At 46.8% G+C, this 21,615-nt stretch overlaps 1 protein-coding gene across 1 annotated transcript in view; it reads left to right on the forward strand.

The window, feature by feature from the left end:
• The first annotated feature begins 410 nt into the window (after positions 1–410).
• DDR2 (discoidin domain receptor tyrosine kinase 2) overlaps positions 411–21,615 on the forward strand; it is a 42,807-nt gene continuing 21,602 nt past the window's right edge. Inside the window, exons 1-7 of the mRNA XM_015423868.1 lie at positions 411–505; positions 4,586–4,817; positions 6,741–6,888; positions 10,448–10,553; positions 15,617–15,800; positions 18,021–18,264; positions 21,033–21,095. Coding sequence (XP_015279354.1) covers positions 426–505; positions 4,586–4,817; positions 6,741–6,888; positions 10,448–10,553; positions 15,617–15,800; positions 18,021–18,264; positions 21,033–21,095 — 1,057 coding nt within the window. The 5' untranslated portion in view covers positions 411–425. The remainder of the gene's footprint in view (positions 506–4,585; positions 4,818–6,740; positions 6,889–10,447; positions 10,554–15,616; positions 15,801–18,020; positions 18,265–21,032; positions 21,096–21,615) is intronic.

Here is a 21,615-nt window from a genome sequence, read left to right on the forward strand (position 1 = left end):
GACACTCCCCTTGGTAGACCAGTGGTCTGAAGCTATTGAAGGCAGCACCATGGGATATCTCAGCTGCAAAGAACTAACTCCACTGCTCAGGTATCTTCTATGTCTCAGGAGAGAAGATGCCTCAGGATCTTTCTGGATCATTTCCCACAGCCTGGGATAAAGGAATAAGGGATATGTCTCCTAATGAGAAAATTAATGATGCACAGATGGTTTTATTTGTAGCTTATTGGTACGATCACTGTAGATCCCTGTCTCTATGATTTTGAAAGCTATGGATTGGACTCTGGGGATCTGTTAAGCTCTCAGTGGGGCTTTCCTCCAGCACGAAGCACCGTTCATGAAAAATCTGTTAAAATCCAATGCTGGGTAACTTATGTGCATTTGTCCTCTCTTTCTCTGCAGCCGTCTGCCGCTATCCACTGGGCATGTCAGGTGGGCATATCCCTGACGAGGACATTTCTGCTTCCAGCCAGTGGTCTGAATCCACAGCTGCTAAATATGGAAGGTGAGGATTGGATGTGCCCGTGTCAGCGGCAAAGCCAGACTGATGGATCTAGACTCAACAGGAGCTGTGTATTTCGTCTCTCCTCCTCTTCCTCACCCTCTTTTCATTTTCTTTGGAAATAACTACCATTTTCCTTGACTTCATTTATCTTTGCCCTTTGTAGAACAGAATTCTCTGGCTCTTCACAATGGAGTGGCCAGCAAAGTAATTGTCCCTTCCAGGGCTCTTTTTGTAGAAAAAGCCTAGCAGGAACTAATTAGCATAATAGGCCACACCCAACAGCTGAAACTCATTAGCATATCAGGCCACACCCTGACACCACCGCTCATTAGCATATTAGGCCACAGCCCCGTGTTGCCAGAAATGTGGTCATCCAGCCACACCCACCTTTTGCTTCTTATTCTGTTTACCTTGTTTGTTGTCAAAACCCAGGGCCTTTTTTTGTAGTAGGGACTCCTTTGCATGTTAGGCCACACGTGCCTACTGTAGCCAATCCTAATGAGTTTCTGCTGTTGGGTGTGGCCTATTATGCTAATGAGTTCCTGCTGGGTGTGGCCAACTTGGGAACCAGCCGGAACTCTGTTCCTGTGCGTTCCTGCCCAAAAATAGCCCTGGTCCCTTCTGTATCCATGTCTGGCTTCCCAGGTTGACAGCTGAGCAGCTGCCAGGAGCACATTGACTGAGAACCAGGACTGCAGTCTAGGCTTTCTCTTAGTACTAGATCCAACAGTTCAGTGGTACACATACTACCTCTACCAGTCCAATACCTAGACCAACAGAGAATGAGCCCCACAGTCCCCTCTGACAGTGCAAGAGATTGCATTAGCTATGTACCTCTCATTGGCTGTGCACCCTTCCTACTCATAGGCGGGGTGTTTAAAGGGGCCTCCTAGTGCTGGTTTCCCATGGACCCTCCAGATGTTGGAACTGGTTCCATGTCTACCATCAGGATGATCTAAGGCATCAACCCCTTGCCAGAGCTTGGACCCAAACCTGGTTTCAGGGCAGGATTTCAGGCTTTGAATATGTCCAGTATTACTAAGGCAAATCAGGTGTGTTTGAACTTCGCATAGTGCATTTCTCCTACCATGGTTATAATGGCAGCAGTGCCCCCACACGGCTAGATTTAGGAAGGCAGACTTCCAGGCTGGAGGATACACTTCTAGGCAGCCTTGGGAAGTCTGCATCTCTCTTTCTCTTCATCAGTTTTTTTACAGAGTATTTCTTGTCCATCTGTGCTAGAACAGATAGACGGATAAAGAAGAGTCCTGTTGGATCACACCAAAGATCCATCTAGTACAGTTTCTGGTTTCCATTGGTGGCTGCCCACATGCTTCTGGAAAGCCCACACACAGGGCATGAAGTCAACAGTTTGTGCCTCAATAGCTGGTATTTGGAAATATACTGCCTCTGAAATGGAGGGCCCATTCAGCCATCATTGCTAATAGTCACAGAGCTATCCTCCATTTGACTGAGCCCCTCTCCTTCTTAAAGCCAACAAAACCAGTGGCCATTGTTGCATCTTCAGACTACAAATCACAACAATGAATTATACATTGTTTGAGAAAGCACTTCCTCTTGTTCCTCTTGTATCTACTGCCAGTTTCATTCGGTGAACCTGAGTTGAAATATGCTATGATCGAGATAAAAGTATTCACTGACCACTTTCTCAACACTAAGTAGGTGTTGTCTCTCTCTTTCTGTCTCTCTGTTTTTCACAGTAGACCATTCCCAAGGTTCCACCACTTTGGCATGTTCTAATAAGCTCTGGTGTCTTTCTCTCCTTTCCACCATCCATCACTAAGGCCACAGGGCCATGCCTCCTTCTCTAGACCTGACCCTGCTGGTTGGATGGGGAAAGTATGGTGGCAAATAAGGTAGGAGCAGAAGCCAGGGATGCTGATTGGGCACTAGGGTGGCCAGCTCCCCCCTGGGCACTGGTGGGGGACGGGGGGGGGGGTAGGGTTGCTGAGATCCAGGTTGAGAAACTCCTGGAGATTTGGGAAGTGATCTTGGGGAGGACAGGGACCTCAGTGGGGTACAGTGCCATAGAGTCCACCCTCCAAAGCATCCATGTTCTCCTGGGGAACTGGTCTCTGCAGTCTAGAGATGAGGTGTTAAACAGGGGGGGGGGGTGTCCCCAGGTCTCACCTGGAGGTTGGCATCCTTAACTGGCACAAAGAAGTGAGGTTGGTAACTTAAGTGTGGCTGTTTCCACACAGGAACAAATCCCCATTCTGCTGCTCTGATAGCTGTTGCAAATGGAAAGTAGCACCAGTGCTATTTCTGGACAGAGACTTCCACCTACCATACTGCCCACCACTGCTGGTGGGGTTTTTACCCATTTTTCCAGTAATGATTAAAAAGAACCAACAACTTCCAAGCCCACTGTCCTTAGGGTGGGGGAAATGGTGAGCAGAAGGGGAAATGACACCCAGTTTCCTCTTGGATCCTATATAACGTGCAAGGTACAGCTATATGCTATGTGCCCCTGTTAGACGTGGACTAATGCATCAGGCAGGACTGTTTATTTCCAGAGGGAAGCAGTGTATGGGAACTTCACAATCCTTTGAGGGGGAAATTTTTGGCATTAGTGTTGGGCAGTAATGACAGCAAAATTAAAAAGGGGAACAGAGATATGTAATGGCAGAAAATCAAAGCTTCCTGATTATTTTTCAGATTTAGCAAGGGGATAGCAATGTTCAATAGGGAAAAAAGTATGAAGGAAAGAGTATCTCCCTAGGCTGGCCTTCCTTCCGCTTTAAAGCCTCTACAGATGCAGTCTTTTTTAATTCTGGAAAAGCAATCATAGAACTATACATAACATGAAGTTCTGCTCTCAATTTCTCTTATGGTCTGGGGTGGAAACATCAGATACTTAAGTGATTTATTTCTAATTTCTCATATTCCATATTTATATTTTCCTCTTTTACCAAACCAGTGCCCCATGTTAAACAATTACCTAAATAAACTTAGACATCTCTTGGGCTGAAAGTCTTGGGGATTATGCATCAGCATAGTCTAGAACACTGATTCCTAGTGTAGTGATCATGGATACCATGGTGCCTGCCAATGTATTTCCTGGCACAAACATCCTTTTTCCCCCAAAGGAAAGAACTAGTCTTGGCTTTCTGCCATCTTATTGGAACAGCAGATACTTCAAAGAGTTCGAGAGGCATAACTTTTGTGTATCCAGACACAGTTGCCTCCATCATAGGGTAACGCTTGACTTGGAATCTCCAAACCTTCTGCAGTTGGCCCTAGCTCCAAACTTTCTGCAGACCTTGACTTTGAATCTCCAAACATTCTGCGATTGGCCCCAGTCATTTTGTTGTTGACTGACATTTTGTAGTGGCACTCTGGCAGGCAGCAGCCATTTTGTGGTGGTGACCACTAACTAAAGTAAATAATTGTTTTCAGTATTTAAACAATGCATACAATATCAATAAAATTGGTGATCCCTGGTAGAGACATAAGCATACACAGTATGTGCAATGATAGGTGCTCTCTGGTGGAGTTGGAGGGACAGATTAAATCTTTGAGCACAGATACATTAAAAATGACCAGTAAAGAAGAAAGTCTATTGAGCCTGTGAGCACTTACAAAGATTTGAGAAAGGGTAGTGGACACAACCACAAAATGGCTGCCATCGGAGGCAGGATCAATCACAAAATGTCAGCCATGGGGAACAATTACAAAATGTTGGGTAGTTTCAAGCCAGGCATCCTCCCATGATGGGAGCAGTTATTTCTGAACGGTCCTCCCTGAAGACCCTGAGCTGATTTCTCCTTCTACAGTATTTCCTGCTCCAGTAAGTTGGAGGAAAGCCACAAATGGATCTTTGCTTTGGGGGAAGAAGTGTTTTGCAAACAAAGCAAGTGAGCACCAGGAAACGCTTTCGTGACACCATGGTATCTGTAGTCACCATGTTGAGAATCACTGGTCTATCACTAAGAAGGTGCTGTGTGCTGCAGCAGGACCAGTGGCAGTGAGAGTGTTGGAACTCAACACTCCTCCAGCTCTAGAATAATGAGCTAGACCTGCCATATTCATTGTCCTGTCTCCTCTGTATTGCTCCAGGCTGGGTTCTGAAGAAGGTGATGGTGCTTGGTGCCCTGAGATCCCTGTGGAACCAGATGACCTCAAGGAGTTCCTGGAGATTGATTTGCATGCTCTGCACTTTATCACGCTGGTGGGGACCCAAGGCCGCCATGCGGGAGGGCACGGCAACGAGTTTGCTCCAATGTACAAAATTAATTACAGCCGGGATGGCGCCCGCTGGATCACCTGGCGGAACAGGCATGGAAAGCAGGTAAAAGACACGGTAGGAGTGTTACTCCAGAGAGGTACCATTATTAGTATTGAAAACAACCAGGGTTATTGAAGTGTAGTGGGTTAGACGCATGTAGAAACCACTGAGACAGATGCAGTGATCAGCATGGTTTCCTAGTACACAACAAGAACACAGAATACTGGCCGGATGGCCAACTATATAACCACCTGGGGAACACCCCCTAGGTCCCGTTGGTGGGTTCAAATTTCCCGCCACGGTCCTATTGGTTCCCAAGTGAAGAGACTAGGAGCCTTGTCCCTATTGTGTGTACCAATTCAAGCTCAGGAGTATTTGCTGGCCCATGGCGGTGGTCAGCAGACACAACAGTTATTGCAAAAATCTTCAAGAAAATCTGTGATAAACAACACTGTGAACAGACAATCAAAAACCATGGAAGACTCCTTGGGGTCTACATACGGATGTGCCGTCAAGTCACGACTGACTTACGGCAAACCCAAGAAGGGGCTTTGCTCCCTGGTCTGCCTCTCCCCACCAGATGCTGTTTTCCTGAGCTGGAACAGCTCAGCAGTATTCTGAGGATTAGCATCTGCAGCTGTAAGAAGTGAGAAATCACTGCCCCCACAGATGTTTCAGCTTGGGTAATTGGCATGTGGGTGGGGGGCAGGAGCGCCTCTTCCTCCCATGCCACAGTTGCAAGTCAAATCAGGTTCATACCAACTTCTCAACAGCTGCTGTGCAGCTGCTTGCCATAGAGTTTTTTGTCCAAATACAAGACCATCACCTGGATGTTGCCAACATGACGGAGTCACTTCTGGTACACACTGGATGTGATTTTGCCACATGGCTGGTGACATTGCCTGGGACTCCCTCCTGCTAGGCCCCCCACTGGCCAGCTGAACAATGGCAGGGGCGGGAGATCCCCTGCGGGGGTGTGGGGTGTGTGGCGCTGGCAACCCTAAGCAGCAATTTCTGCTGATTTCTGGATGCATTTTTGTGCCTTTAGTTTTCACTTCAGCTTTTTTGTCCCCCCCCCTTCTTTTGCGGCCGCTTTTATCTCACTCTTTTTCTGGAAGCCAGTTTTGAGTTGCCTTTTTCCTGGCTCAAGTGGTTAAGACGCTGAACTGCAGGCTGTGGAAGGTCGGTAGTTCAGCAGTTCAAGACCCGAGTGTGCCGCATGACGGAGTGAGCTCCCATCTCTAGATCCAGCTCCTGCCAACCTAGCAGTTCGAAAGCAAGAAATTGCAAGTAGATAAATAGGTACCACTTCGGTGGGAAGGTAACAGCATTCCGTGCGCCTTGGTGTTTAGTCATGCCGGCCACGTGACCACGGAAACGTCTTCAGACAGCGCTGGCTCTTCGGCTTTGAAACGGAGATGAGCACTGCAACCCTAGAGTCGGATTCGACTGGCTTTCGAGCAAGGGAACCTTTACCTTTACCTTTTAATGTTTCATTTGGTTTTCTTTGTCCCGCCCACTCCCACTCACCTCGAACTCATTTTTTGATGACTGGAATATGTTCATTTTCATCGATATAAATATGCACAAAAAATTAAAAGGACGTGTGCATGCTGTGATGCTACCAGTGATGCCATTGATGATGACAGCACCCTCCCTTGAAAAATCCTGATTATTTAAGGCATGTGTGGAAGAAAATAAACAGACTCCACAACTGTGAAAATGCAGAGGGAGGGCAGATGTGCTGAAGAACTGTGCCCAAACTGATTTAAATACTGGTGGATCGAATGCCAGGAAAATCAGGAGTAAATTGAGATTGAAACTATAACTGATTGCTAATTGGAAAAATCCTACACACATATCAATCAGAAGGTACCAAGAGAAGAATACAATCTGAACCCACAACATTTTAAGGAGACTGCTGGCATATCTGCTTTCTGCCTGCCAAACTTTCCCCCTTGCTCATGGTGTGTTTTTTTACCACAGGTGGTTGATGGAAACACCAACCCTTATGACATTGTCCTCAAAGATTTGGAGCCGCCTATAATTGGCCGATTTATTCGGTTTATCCCTGTGACTGACCACTCCACAAATGTCTGCCTGCGGGTAGAGATCTATGGCTGTGTCTGGTTGGGTAAGTACCACAGTCCATTAACTATGACCCAACAGGAAAGCAGAGGTACCATTTTTTAGAGCACTGAGGCCACTCACAAAGTGCTCTCATGTCTTTCAGTCCAAACTTACTTTTCCTATCCAAGGCTGAGCTCTGGGGGGGAAAAATGATTCTGCAAGTTTGAAAGAGAAGCTAAACATGCACAGTGCTTTTAGTTTTTTCGAAGGTGAACAATGCACCTGAAAAATTGTGTACATGTATGAGTGAGCCTTGCTGATGAGCTTAATTTTTGTACACTGATACTCAACTGGGTGTTGATCCATTTCATGTTCTTTTTCCTGACTAAGTAAGGGACAATTGCAGCATTTTACACACTCCAAAAGTGTTCACTGGGCCAAATGAAACAAAACACAGACTGTTGTGTTATGCTACCCATGGGTCTAGCCTTTTTTTTTTTTTGGACTGCATTTTAGATAATTCTTAAAACTGTGGTGTATATCCCATGACAATACTCAGCAACGTTTGAATCAGGGTTGCCAGCCTCCAGGTGGGGCCTGGAGTCCTCCTGGAATTACAACTGAACTCCAGACTACAGATATGAGTTCCCCTGGAGGAAAGGGCAGCTTCAGTGGGTGGACTCTATGGAATACCATAGAGCTTACGAAGATGGAAATTCTAGAGGGACATCACTCCCCAAACTCTGCCCTCCCTAGGCCCTGCCCCGAATCTCCAGGAATCTCCTGAGCCAGAGGTGGCAACCCCAGTTTGAAGCCTTCATCTTCCAGCCTAAGGTACTGGGCATATATATTAGTTAATGTGGCAGAGTTGCACAGTCATAGAGGCATGGTATTGCGTACAATCAGGGCTTTTTTTGTAGAAAAAGCCCAGCAGGAACTCATTAGCATAACAGGCCACACCCAACAGCAGGAACTCATTAGCATAGTAAGCCACACCCCTGGCAGCACAGCACATTAGCATATTAGGCCACACCCCCATGCCACCAGAAGTGTGGTCATCCAGCCACGCCCACCTTTTGCTTCTTATTCTGTTTACCTTGTATGCATGGGAAAGAGCAGGTAGAGAAAGAGGTACTTTTCTCCCTTTCTCACAATACAAGAACTCGTGGGCACTCCATGAAATTGCTGAGCGGTCGCGTTAGAACGGATAAGAGGAAGTACTTCTTCACCCAAAGAGTGATTAACACTTGGAATTCACTGCCACAGGAAGTGGTGGCGGCTACAAGCATGGACGGCTTCAAAAGGGAATTAGATAAGCATATGGAACAGAGGTCCATCAGTGGCTATTAGCCACAAGGTATAGATAGGGGCTCTGGGGCAAGTGATGCTCTGTCATCTTGGTGCTTGGGGGAGTCAACAGTGGGATGGCTTCTAATGTCCTGGCCCCACTGCTGGACCTCCTGATGGCACTGGTATTTCTGGCCACTGTGGGATACAGAGTGTTGGACTGGATGGGCCTTTGGCCTGATCCAACATTGGCATCTCTTATGTTCTTATGTTCTTATATTATTGGAAGGTTTTATTGTCATTTTAAATGTCCTATTTATTATATACTGTATTGTATTTTGCACTCGGCTTTGCCGCATGTGAGCCGCCCTGAGCCTCTGGGAGGGCGGGATATAAATCAAACTAATAAATGCTGGGTGTGGCCAACTCAGGAGCCAGCCGGAACTCCGTTCCTGTGCGTTCCTGCCCAAAAATAGCCCTGCGTACAGTAATTAACTCCAAAGAAGACTATTGCAAAAAGATAAAACTTTTATTGAGGTAGATTCAATTCACATCCATTTTGCAGTCAGAAGGAGGGAGAGAGATGGCTCATCTAAAGAATACTCTTCCCTATCACAAATGACCAGCTACTCTGGCAGCACGTGCGTGCGAGATTGTGTGGCTTTTAAGGAGAGACCTGTGTCTTGCTCCTTGCAGAGCCATGAGAAGAGACAAGGAGAACAGGGAGAGAAGGAGGAGTCAGAGACAAGCTCCCAGGTTAAGACAAAGAGAGGCATCCCATTCATTGAGAAGACAGGGCCTTCTGCAGGTGCTAACCTGCAAATGGGCAGAATCAGCAACTGCCTGTAGATGTGCCTTCTCTGTTGCGACCCCCACCTAATGGGATGGCCTAGCCTGAGGAGGGTCAGGGAGGCTCCCACTTTCCTGGCTTTCCACAAACTCCACAAAACTGAATTATTCAAGAGGGCCTTCCTATGTAGGCAATAGGGTAGTATTGTACAAAAGTTATTTGGATAAATTATTAGGTATTGTGATGTATCTTACTGTGTATAGTTTGCTGTATATTTAATCCAACTGTGTAATCTTGCATCATTTAATGTGTCATGTTAACACTTACGCTTTGCTTCACTTCTGGGTGTTTTTTTTTTTTAAGATTTCTGGTTAGTTCTACAACCCAAATCCTATTGCGTTGTTTATTGAATGTTCCATCCTGTTGATTGTATTGACTCACTCTGTGTAATATGCCTTGAGTCCCAGTGAGAAAGATGGACTATAAATAAATAAATAAAATCTAGATCAGTATAGCAGCCCCCAGTGATCAGGCATGCTGAGTCACCTTATTCCAACATAAGGAGTAGGGATGGGCACAAACCAGGAAAATTGAGGTTTGTCCCAGTTTGTGGTTCATGGGGTTACATGAACCATGAACCTTCAGAAACCTCCCTGTTTACAGAACCGGTTCGTTTCATGAGGTTAGTGATTTGGTGGTGGTGGAGATCTGAGATCTTCCCTCCCTCCTTTCTGCTGGCGGTGGCTCCCCAAGGCCAGCAGAATGGAGATCTCGCCTGGAAGTGAGTGGACTCACTGCTTGGACTTCACTTGTGCATTCCTTGGCTTGCAAAATCCATTTAAAGGGAACATTTCCTTTAAATGGCTTTTGCAAGCCAAGCAATGCACAAGTGAAGCAGCAAGTTTACCCAGAAGTCATTTCCCCCATTGCTTTGCCAATTAATTGATCGGTGCCGGCATGTCTGCCACACGAACCCTGACACAAACCGCACACACCTCTGGAAAAAACCTGGAGGGTCGTGGAAGGTTTGTTGCAAATGCAATTGTGTGACTTTCGGCTCACAAACCAGGCAATGTTCATCACGAAATTAGGTTTGTGAAGAGATTCCCTAATAAGGAGCCTTCCTTTGCTGGAGAAGAAGCTGCTTCATTGGAAGAAGGGTTCTTAGGCTGAAAGAAGACTTCAGATTTTGCTGAGTGGAACCTTAGGATATAGCCAGTGGCCATTCCAGATGGGTAGCCATATCAGTCTGTAGCAGCAAAATAAACAGAAGTCATTGGTATTTCAAAGATTAACATTTATAAGTGTCCGTGAGTCAGAGCTCATCATGCTGCTGGTGAAGTAAAGATAGATACAGTACATCTATACCTTGCTGAGGTCCCTCCCCTCCCCTCCCCAAACCCCAGCCTCCTCAGGCACCATCCCCCCAAATCTCCAGGTATTTCCCAACTCAGAGCTGGCAGCTCTACTTGTAGTGTTGTGTGTGACCAAAGGGCTTTCAGCCTGGCAACAGAGCAAGAGTAACCCCTGTTCTGTCCCTTAACAGATGGGTTGGTTTCATACAGCGCTCCAGCAGGGCAGCAGTTGGTTCTCCCTGGTGGCACTGTGATTTATCTCAATGATTCGATCTACGATGGAGCTTTTGGCTACAGGTGGGTTCTCTAGTACCTTGTAGTGGAGGAAGAGTTGCGGGTGGCAGACGGGGGTGGGGTGGGGAGGATGGATGGACAGGAGAATGTTTCAGAGTGAAAAAAGCAGGGCATATGGAGGTTTTGGGGAGAACTAATATATTTTCACATTAAAATAATAACAATAAAGAGTAAACTGTAATTATTTTCCAGAAAGTCTTGACCTTTAAGTAACTTCTTGCAGTTCCTTTCTATAATATATTTCATCGCTAGAATCATTCCTTTAGTATCCACTGTCACAACACATGGGCACACACATACCAACAGACACATCATAATCACATACCTCAAGTGAATATCCCTATTCACATGTTGTAGTGAACATATGTACATGAATAAGGGCTCTTTTTGTAGCAGGAACTCCTTTGCATATTAGGCGACACACCCTTAATGTAGCCAATCCTCCACGATCTTACAGTAGCCCCGGTAAGAAGAGGTCTGTAAGCTCTTGGAGGATTGGCTCCATTAGGGGTGTGTCACCTAATATGCAAAGGAATTCCTGCTACAAAAAGAGCCCTGTTTATGGTACATATGCTTGTAAGAAAGATCCAATGCATGTTCACTTTACAAACAACGGGGGACTGGTACCTGGGTAAATGTGGGATTTAAATCACAAGTTCAGCAGTGCATTCATTGCAGATAACATGAGAATTATTCAGCACATGTCCAAAGAAGAACCAAGTGTACACTTGTTCCAGGTTCGAAGAAATCCCAAGGAAAAGATACACGAGATCCAGGTTTGCTTACAAGGAGATTTTTAATAAAGCATCAGACTTACAGAAAATGAAGGCTAAGCTTCCATCAGCTGGGCCTTGAGTGCATACATGTACATCAAAGTTTGCCCGAATCTGAGCGAGACCCCATGTATAGCTAAAACTAGGCATCTTATACCCTAAATGCTGGCTACCAGTCAAGTAATCATTAATTAAACTATCCCAAATACTTGGATGAACCAGGCTGAATTGCACCTAGTGTTCAGTGGTGGGAAGAAACAACCCAGGCTTTGAAAAGAAGGGCTGCTAACAAGCATGATATAACAGATAGTTCTCTTGGGAGCAGCCAAGCACTCTTTCACAAGATTCAGGGCAATTAAGCACCAGAATGTAACAAAGATGGAGTCACGCAGGCCATACATTCTACCTTGGACGGTGGAGGATGCTCACAAGACTGCCCGTTACAAACTTTTCTTGCCTCTGAGGGCTGGATCTTCATTGCCCTGCTATTTGGCCTCCAGGTGGTAGAATTCTAACAAAGCTTTTTGAGATTTCTTACATATGGCATTAGTACATTGCAAACAGAAAACATACCAACAATATAGGCTCATACACATAAACAAAGGCTGCACATTATGGTAATACCAATGGCTAAAGCTCATTTCACCACTACCCCTCGATTCCAGAGAACGAGTGCACAATGGAATCAAAGAGAGGGTCCTCTAAATGATGAATTTTGGCACTCTGAATATATAAGGGCTAGACTCTGTGCATCAGGAATATAAACACGCATTCTTGTTGAAGCATGGCATACACCCTACCCTGGGCTGCAGTGATCATGTCTAATGCTAACCTGTTTTGCAAAACAGCTGTTCTCACACTGCAATGCTGAGCATCAAAATACATACTCAGCAAGGCTTGATTACATTTTGCACATTAACTACTTTCTACTCATCAAACAATTCTACAAGGATGAAAATATAGGCAGCTCTGAAGCTTGTTCATACATCAGCTTTATTTTCAGAACTTGCATGGATGGTCCACTCAGGAGCACTCCTGCAAAATAATTGAACCCACTTAGTCTGGGAAGGATTCAAATAGGTTGGGCCCCTTGGCCTCCCCTTCTCCAGGGCATGGTCTGATTTTAAGGCCCTGAATTCCCTATGCTGGAACAGCTGCAATTTCCTCTGACGATAAGGCTATCTTCTTGGTGTCATCGATGCAAGGCTTGCCTGAATTAAATACTTTTTAGCTCAGTCCATGATATAGGCTCCTGCAAAAAGAAAATGTCATCAATTCCCCACCCCACAGCCCTCTGTACCCGGACTCCGGTGAGGAACCGACTTTTCCGTCAAAGGGGTTCAGGGTGAGTCCACTCTATCCAGCCAGGAGGGTGAGACAATTCAAATGGGTTGGGCCCCTTTCCCCCTTCTCCATAGCAAGGGGCGCTTCTATCACACACAATTGAACCCAAGTAGTCCAAGAGGGATTCAGAAAGTTGAGCTCCTTGCCCCCTTCCCCCCCCCCCCCCGGGAAAAGTCTGGCTTTTTAGAGTCTGGATTCCCTGTGCTAGAAAAGCTGTAATTTCCTCAGGTGACAGGGTTATCCAGAGAGGCCTCATCCAGATGAAAAAGCTCTCATCTCCGTCTCTGCTGTGTGTTCCTGCAACAAGTCTATGGGAGAGTCTGCTGTGTGTTCCTGCAACAAGTCTATGGGAGATTCTACACTCGTCTTTCCTGCTGTTGCCTCTCCAAACCCACATTGGAACACAAATTTCACTGTGCATTGCATGCAGCTCCTGGTTTCCTTGTGCATCAATTAACTTTTGAGCGTCCACATTGTTTTATTGCCATCTAGTGGTGATTCCACACTCACCATGGCGTCTCCCTGGGTTATTTGGATGTGGTTTTGCACTGGACCATTTGCTCCTCCCCGCCACCGATTTGCTGTGAACAATATGCAGACTACTTGATGCGGATTCCTTTGATGTTCCCTCCTTCGGCCCGCCTCTGTTTTTTCTCACCACTCATGAATTTGCTTAGATATCCACCAGGTGGAAGTCCTCTGTCTTTTTTGTTGCCTCATTTAATCTCTTTTAAACAACTGTGGATTAGATGCACAATGCAATCATATATCCTGAGCCAAAAATGGAACCGCTTCCACAGCAGAGAAAGAGTGGATTATAAACCAGATGCAGAATCACCCTATAGCATTTATTCCGCACCCCTGTAGCCTTTTGCACCGCGGTTCCCATGGGAACTGGCTTTTCCATAAGAGTGGTTCAGGGGGAGTCCATTACAGCCAGCCAGGAGGGTGTGACAAATCAGGAGTTTTAATTTTTTTATTCTCAATAATTTTCAACAATATACATTATATACGCATAAAGAAGAAGAAGAAGAGAAGAGATTGGATTTGTATCCCTCCCTTCACTACCCAAGGGAGTCTCAGAGCGGCTTACAAACTCCTTTCCCTTTTCCTCCCCACAACAGACACCCTGTGAGGTAGGTGGGGCTGAGAGAGCTCTGACAGAAACTGCTCTTTTTCAAGGACAGCTGTGCCAGAACTATGGCTTGCCCAAGGTCATCCAGCAGGTGCAAGTGGACGAGTGGGGAATCAAACCCGGTTCTCCCAGATTAGAGTCCATGCACTTAACCACTACACCAAACAAAGGAATCCACTAAAAGATAAACTACATTTAACAATATGGGTGTATACACTTGGCTTAATATGTTTCCAATATAACCCAAATTAAGATTGTACAAAGAATAAATCTTCTATATAACACTAGACAAGCGAAATAATGAAATTTAACTATTACTCCTTTACAAAAGCAACATATCATGAAAATAAGGGTTCAAGGGAATTATTCCCTCGTCAGACAGCTAAAACTAGGCATCATACCCTAAAAGCTGGCTACCAGTCATATAATCATTAATTAAGCTATCCCAAACACTTGCATGAGCCAGGCCATCTTTAACCTGGTGTCCAGTGGCGGGAAGAAAAACCCCAGGATTTGAAGATAAGGGCTGCTAACAAGCATGAGAAAACGGAAAGTTCTCTTGGGAGCAACCGAACACCGGTCTCTCACATGACTTGGGGCAACTAAGCACCAACATGTAACAAAGATGGAGTCATGCAGGCCACACAACACTGTACATGGACTGTACCTGGGTTCACTGTAACTTGTGAACAGGGCTTATGATCATCAGTCATAAAGTTATTGTTTTGCATAAAGCTGCTTTCTGGGAACCTGATAACTGAATGAATTGCAATTAATTGCAAGCTTGGGGTTTGGGGGAGAAACAAAATGGTGGCAGGAATAGAGGTATGAAAGGTGATGGGCAGTAGGGGTGTATGGGGATCATGAGGGGAGCTTCATCCCTTGAAAACAGACCTTCTTTTGTGGCCTGAACAAAGTTAAAGTAGCTCCTAGTGCATGAGGCACCTAACAGCCCCAGACTACCCCCAACAGGCCTTATCTTCCATTCCTTCTAGGAGAACTGTGACCCAAACCCCCACTTCAGTTAGGGTTGCCAAACCCCCTGGTTTGCCAGGGGTCCCCTGTTTTTTGGGGGGGGGTTCTACCCACCGCCGACCCTGCCCCGCCCCCAGCATCCACAGCCACCCCTCTCCCTTCTGTCTTGAGAGAAAGGGGTGGCTCCCTTTAAGTGCAAGGAACCTGCGTTTCCTCCCAAGCATGATCTCCATTTGAGATCAGGATTGCAGGGAAATGCCAGCTCCGTGCACTTAAAAGGGAAACGCCGGCTCTTTGCTCTTAAAGGGGAAACGCCGGCTCTTGCACTTAAAAGGGAAACGCCGGCTCCTTTAAGTGCAGGGAACTGGCATATCTGGAGATCGGGCGGGCAGGGGGGGCAGCGGATGTCCCCAATGTGTCGTCATCACGTCAGGGATGCCCCGCCCCCTCCAGGAATGCCCCCAAAGTCCCCCGCTGGGGGTGGAAGATGGACTTGGCAACCCTAATTTCAATGCTGGGCAGGAACTCATATTCTCTGTACAAGGAAGTTTTGTTTTCATACAAGGAAGTGGTTTTCAGAAATAACTCATCATGTGGAAACAAAAATCTACAGAATCACAGGGCTGCCTTCACAAGCACATTGGGATTTTTGAGGTTCCCCCTCCCTCTAGTAACCACCTGCATCCCACAGCAAAAATCCCAGAGGGCTGGGGAAGAACTCCTCCCCAAGCTGCAGCTGGGAGCCAAAGTTGGTAAAGAAGAGTCTTGCGGGGAGTCCAGGGAGATGACATTGACCCTCATCCTCTGTTTTTGCTTCCTTTTCTTGTATCTCTTACCAGCATGACAGAAGGGTTAGGCCAGCTGACCGATGGGGTTTCAGGCCTGGATGATTTCAGTCAGACCCACGAATACCACGTATGGCCTGGTTACGACTACATTGGCTGGCGCAATGAGAGCACCGTGAACGGCAATGTGGAAATCATCTTTGAATTTGACCGGATCAGAAACTTCACCACTATGAAGGTTCGTCATCGAAACCAATACTAGTTCCTGTGTTCCCTTTCAGTTTGCAGCTGAAGGGCACTTTGTCTCCCCTCCTGCCCTTTCCCTCTCTGTCAAACCAAAAATGGGGTCAGATCTTGTGGATCTGTTCCTCCAGGGATGGCGCTTTCCTCTGGTGCCAGAATCTTCCTCTGAGACAAGAGGCCGCGTTTCCTTCTTGCACCAGAAGGCATGCCACCATTAGCAGCAGGGCTATTTTTGGGCAGGAACGCACAGGAACGGAGTTCCGGCTGGCTCCCAAGTTGGCCACGCCCAGCAGGAACTCATTAGAATAATAGGCCACACCCAACAGCAGAAACTCATTAGGATTGGCCACATTAGGGGTGTGTGGCCTAAAATGCAAAGGAGTTCCTGCTACAAAAAAGCCCTGGGTTTTGACAACAAACAAGGTAAACAGAATAAGAAGCAAAAGGTGGGTGTGGCTGGATGACCACACTTCTGGTAACATGGGGGTGCGGCCTAATGTGCCAATGAGCTGTGCTGTCAGGGGTGTGGCCTAATATGCTAATGATTTTCTGCTGTTGGGTGTGGCCTATTGTGCTAATGAGTTCCTGCTGGGCTTTTTCTACAAAAAAAGCCCTGATTAGCAGAATGGATCTACAGCACCCAACCCATTATTATTTCTCAGGAGTACCTATATTTCTGGCCAACTTCCTGAATGACCACTGTTATGAACAATCACATGGGCCTTTGTGGTAGATACACATGCTAAAAGCCCACATCCTTTAGCTCAGGATAATTTGACCTGAAGTTACATTTGTATAGTTATTTTGCAATCTGACACTACATTCTTGATTGGTGGGTAGGGAGAACCAGGATGACTAAAGACATTTTGTACTGGGGCAGAAAATCCAGACAGTATCCCCCCAGCTCATTATCATTAGACGGTACCAATTGGATCTTTCTTCTTTTCAAGCCTTGTGCAGCTCCTGTTCATTTCATTGGAGCTTGTGGAGGAGAACTTCCCCAATCTGCTTCCCACTCTGATGCCCTTCAAGACATGCGACATTCACCGCTAAAGGCGGTGCCTCTTGCTTAGGGTTGACAAACTCCAGGTGGTAGCTGGAGATCTCCTGCTATTACAACTGATCTCCAGGTGACAGAGATCAGTGCATCTGAAGAAAATGGCCTCTTTGGAAGGTGGAGTCTATGGCATTATACCCCACTGAAGTTGTCCCCTCCCCAAACCTTACCCTCCTCAGGTTTCACCCCCAAAATCTCCAGGTATTCCCAACCCGGAGCTGGCAACCCTACTCTTGCTACTGCCAAACCTTAGCAGGGAATCTCAGTCCCGGAAAATCCCGAATTGCAGCAATTTCAGTTCTATGTAGCTAATCACAGAAGGAAAGAGGAGAGCAGAACTAAGGATAATGCCTTTCCCACCATCCCGAGTGTGGCTGGTTCCACTTGAGAAGAAGAAAAAATCTGAGTCTCAAATAAATCATGTTGCTGTACCTCTTGAGGCTCAGACCCTGGGATTCTGTCAATCCATCTGGCATGTTTTTATTTTGCCCTTCCTCCAAGGAGCTCAGGGCAATGTACGCTTCTCTGCCACTCCATCTTATCTTCGGGACAACCCTGTGAGGAAAGTAATGCTAGAAAGAGAGAGTCACCTACTAGTTAGCTTCATAGTCACTAAGACCGATTTCCCACAAGCAGCTGTGTCGCCCTCGCTCTTCCATTTCCCCCGGTTGTATTGGTCAATTTTACACTCTTTGCTGCATGGCCGCATTTTGACCCGCACCTCCCCCTGATTTCCCCCGCATCTTCTCATTTTTTGAAATCAAGAAGCCACGGGGGAAATCGGGGGGATGTAGGTCAAAGTGCGGCTGCACAGTGAAGAGTGTGAAATTGACCAATACAACCGGGGGAAATGGAAGAGCGAGGGCGGGACAGCTGCTTGTGGGAAATCGGTCTAAGTGCAGATCTGAGCCTAGGTCTCCCCAATCCTAGACCAACAGTCTAACTACTGAACCATACAAGGCAGCGTTTGGGGTGGTGTCTTACAGATCAGGAGGTGGAGAGTAGTGTGGTGTGGCATAGGCAGGAGATGTGCCTGGCTGGTCAGGGAAAGAGCTTGGCTATTTTGAATGCTTCAAGTGGTGCAGCCTCCTGTGCATGACGGCCACACAGCATGGCAATAGCAAGTAAAGCAGAAAATTACCCTTCTCTGCCACCCAGGTTCACTGCAACAACATGTTTGCCAAAGGAGTGAAGATCTTCAAGGAGGTGCAATGCCAGTTCCGCTCTGATGCAAATGAATGGGAGCCAAATGCCATCTCTTCGGTGCCAATACTTGATGATGTGAATCCCAGCGCCCGCTTTGTCACGGTGCCCCTATTCCATCGCATGGCTAGTGCCATTAAATGCCAGTTCTACTTTGCTGACACCTGGATGATGTTCAGTGAGATCACCTTCCAGTCAGGTATGATGGGATGTATGCTGGTACTTTCTGGTGGTGTTGTGCATATGAACTAGCAGTTTATGTTCAGCTAAATCCGAGCCAAAAAGTATTGAGAAAATACCGTATTGGTATTTTCTGGATATTCTTTCAGCCTGATAGAGTTTGGGCCATCTTTCTGAAATGGCTGGTCCCCAAAAATCCCAAAAATATTTGGGATTTTTTGGGACCACTGGATAGCCAAAGTTAAAGGTTTTGGAGAAGGCATTTAGAGGGATCGCAGTCCCTTTAAACACCTTCCAGGTGAGTGAACTCACCCCTTGAAGAAGGTGTTTAAAGGAATCATGGTCCCTTTAAACGCCTTCAGAGTCATGCTGCTCATGTGGCTTGGAGAAGGCATTTAAAGAGACTGCGATTCCTTTGAACACCTTTTTTTTCTCCATTGGTTTCAATAGAAGATGGGGGCACCTTCTTTGGGGGCACATAGAATTGGAATCCCTGGTCCAATCTTTTTCAAACTTGGGGGGTTGTTTGGTGTAGTTTTTTTTTAAGGAGAGGCACCGGCAGCTATGCTGCAAATTTGGTGCCTCTACCTCATAAAACAGCCACCCTGAGCCCCAGATATCCCAGATTGATTCGTCATTATACCCTATGGGGACCATTGACTTCTGGTTGGTTCTACAATCCTAATCCTACTGCATTGTTTATTGAATATCCCATCTTCCAATTGTATTGACTCACTCTGTGTAATCCGCCTTGAGCCCAAATGAGAAAGGCAAACTATAAATAACATAAATAAAAATAATAAAGAAATAACTTCTGAGCTGCCAAAAACAACCCACCAGGGGAACATATGAAACTGTACTGAACAAGACCTGCTATCCATTTGGTACAGTATTGTCTCTGACCAGAGTCTCAGGCAATAGATTGGATCTGGGGCCTTTAGCATTCAGCTTATGCGCACCTCTGCTGAGCCCATTCTTTAACAGCCTTCCTGGGGTTTTTTTTCCTGTGGAAGCAAAAAATGAGGAGGCTTAATGAGCTCTGGTAAGGTGCCATAGAATTATTGAAGGACTACATTTGGCTTGGTGGATTATAAACTGTACTTTCCAATACTGCACAGAGCGTGCCTGTTCTATATGTACAGCAAATCAAAATGTAGTGAACACAGAGCAGGGCAGCAGAATTGCTCCCACCAACCCCTGCCTCAATGGCCATCTATGCATTTGCTATAATATCTAAGTAGCATGTATGTGCAAACACAGTGTAATACGCATAGCATGATCCTAGTGCTGAGTCTTTACCATTTGAAATCAGGGGAGTACTGGGTATTGCACATGTTGCTTAGATGTTACATGTCCTTCCCATTCAAAATGAGGAGAGCACTAGGTATTGCACAGATTGTTATTTCCTATTTAGAATCAGGAGATTACTAGGTATTGCACGTGTCATTTAGATGTTATACCTAGGGTTCCCATTCCCCAGGAGGGGGCGCAGGATCCCCTGCTTTGGGCGGCTTCTGTCCACTGCCAGCCAACTGGCCAGCGGGGGAAGCTGCACCCCAAAACAGCAATGTTGCACATCAACACTCTGGTTTTGGGGCAAAACTCTATGGTTTGAACTGGGTTTTACCATAGAGTTTTGCCCTCCGATCAGAGTGTCACCACACAGCATCCCTGTCACGATCCGCTGGGCCGCCGGTCGCCAACCTCCCGCCGGGTGCGCTCCCTCGGGTTCAGCACACCCCTCCCCCTTTTTGGATACACGTTGAGGGCAGGAGCCGAGGACGGGTTGTTCAGGGAGCCGGAGAATAGACCTCAGACCACGGAGTATGCAGAGCGATCAGCCTGTCGCTCTTGCCCGTCCTGGGGTTCTGGCTTCAGTACCGGTCTCTCGGTAACACAGGACCTCCGTCTCTCTCTCTCTCGCTTTCTCAGCTCGTCCCTAGCCAGTCCCAGACGCGTCCTCCTCGGCCGTCTCCTGGCTCCACTTTTATTACCCCCTCGGCTCCCGATATCCCTCTTGCTCCCTGGCCCCGCCCACCTTCATAACGAAAGACGCCGGGCCGCTTCCTCCGGCCCCGCCCTTGTTCCCTCGTGTGCGGCGAGGCTCTTCCCTGCCGCCTCTGAGCGGGCCCGCTTCGCTGCTGCACCGTTCTCCTCCCTCCCCGTTGAGTGCCTGCCCGCGTTGTCCGCGGCCGCGCCGTTGCTCCGGTTGGCCCGCGTCGCCTGCCGGGCTCTGCTGGGGCTCCGCTTGGTGGCTGCTGCCTTCGGCCGGCCGTCCTGCGTCACGGCCGGGGCCGCTTCCCTCACCGGGGCCCAGGTAAGTCGCGGCTCGTCCCGGGCCGGTACTCCCCTTTGTGCTGCCGCCGGACCCCGGCCGGGACAATCCCCAATGTGATGACTTCACTTCCGTGTGACATCATTGCTTGATGTTGCTGTTTAGGGGCGGAGCCCTGCCCCACTCCTAGAAGGCTCCATTCCACCCCCATTGGTGTATCGTGGAGACCTGGCAACCCTAGTTATAACAAATGCTTTACTCTAAAGGAAGGTGGGTGGCTTTGAAGCTGCTGCCTCGTCTTGCGCAGAGTTTTCTCATTTTGCTGTTTATTTAAATAATACCATGTGGCTAGATCTATGGCAAGCTGAGTGCTTCTGAATTAGGAAGTTGCTATCTCTAATTCTATCCCATTATCTTGTGGAGCAGCTTCAGAAGTTAAAGTTTACAAATGAGAGATTGCAATAGTCAGGAACTGTGTGTCTGATGATCCTTCCCCCCTTTCCTTTTAACAGATGCAGCCATGTACAACAATTCTGGAGCCCTTCCTGAGTTTTCCGTTACCCCCACTACTTATGGTATGTGTGATACTTTCTGTTAGCCTAGGATGTGGATCGTAGTGAGAGTGAGTAGGTTTATCCAGAATGTTCTTGTTAGCTGCTTTCTCAGGCAGCTGCTCAAATGACAATGACTGATAAATGTCCTTGGAAACAGTAGCAATAGAATAAGCATTTGAGTATAATAATTTGAGAAAGAGGAATAATGGCACAGTAAAGAGAAAACAGAAAAAAATGCAGTAGAATGGTGGGATGATACAGTGTAAAATTATGGTGAAGGGACAAAATATGAGGTTATCAGTTTCAGGTGTAGACAAAGTAGAAAGTTAGCTTGGGTGTGTAATTGTATAGGGGTTACAAGTAAGTCTAGCATAACATTTACTCTTCACAATATTTGTTTCCTGGCTGTTATAGTATCTTAGATGTAGAATTGAATCAAACTCCAGTTCTATAGAAATTGAGTCTGCCTTATAGTGAACCAGACCCTTGGTCCATCAAGTTCAGTACTGTCTACCCAGACTGGCAGTGGTGCTCCAAAGTC

The sequence above is a fragment of the Gekko japonicus genome, unplaced genomic scaffold (assembly GCF_001447785.1).
Source record: "Gekko japonicus isolate JY-2015 unplaced genomic scaffold, Gekko_japonicus_V1.1 scaffold281, whole genome shotgun sequence".
In the NCBI taxonomy this organism is placed as follows: Eukaryota; Metazoa; Chordata; class Lepidosauria; order Squamata; family Gekkonidae; genus Gekko; species Gekko japonicus.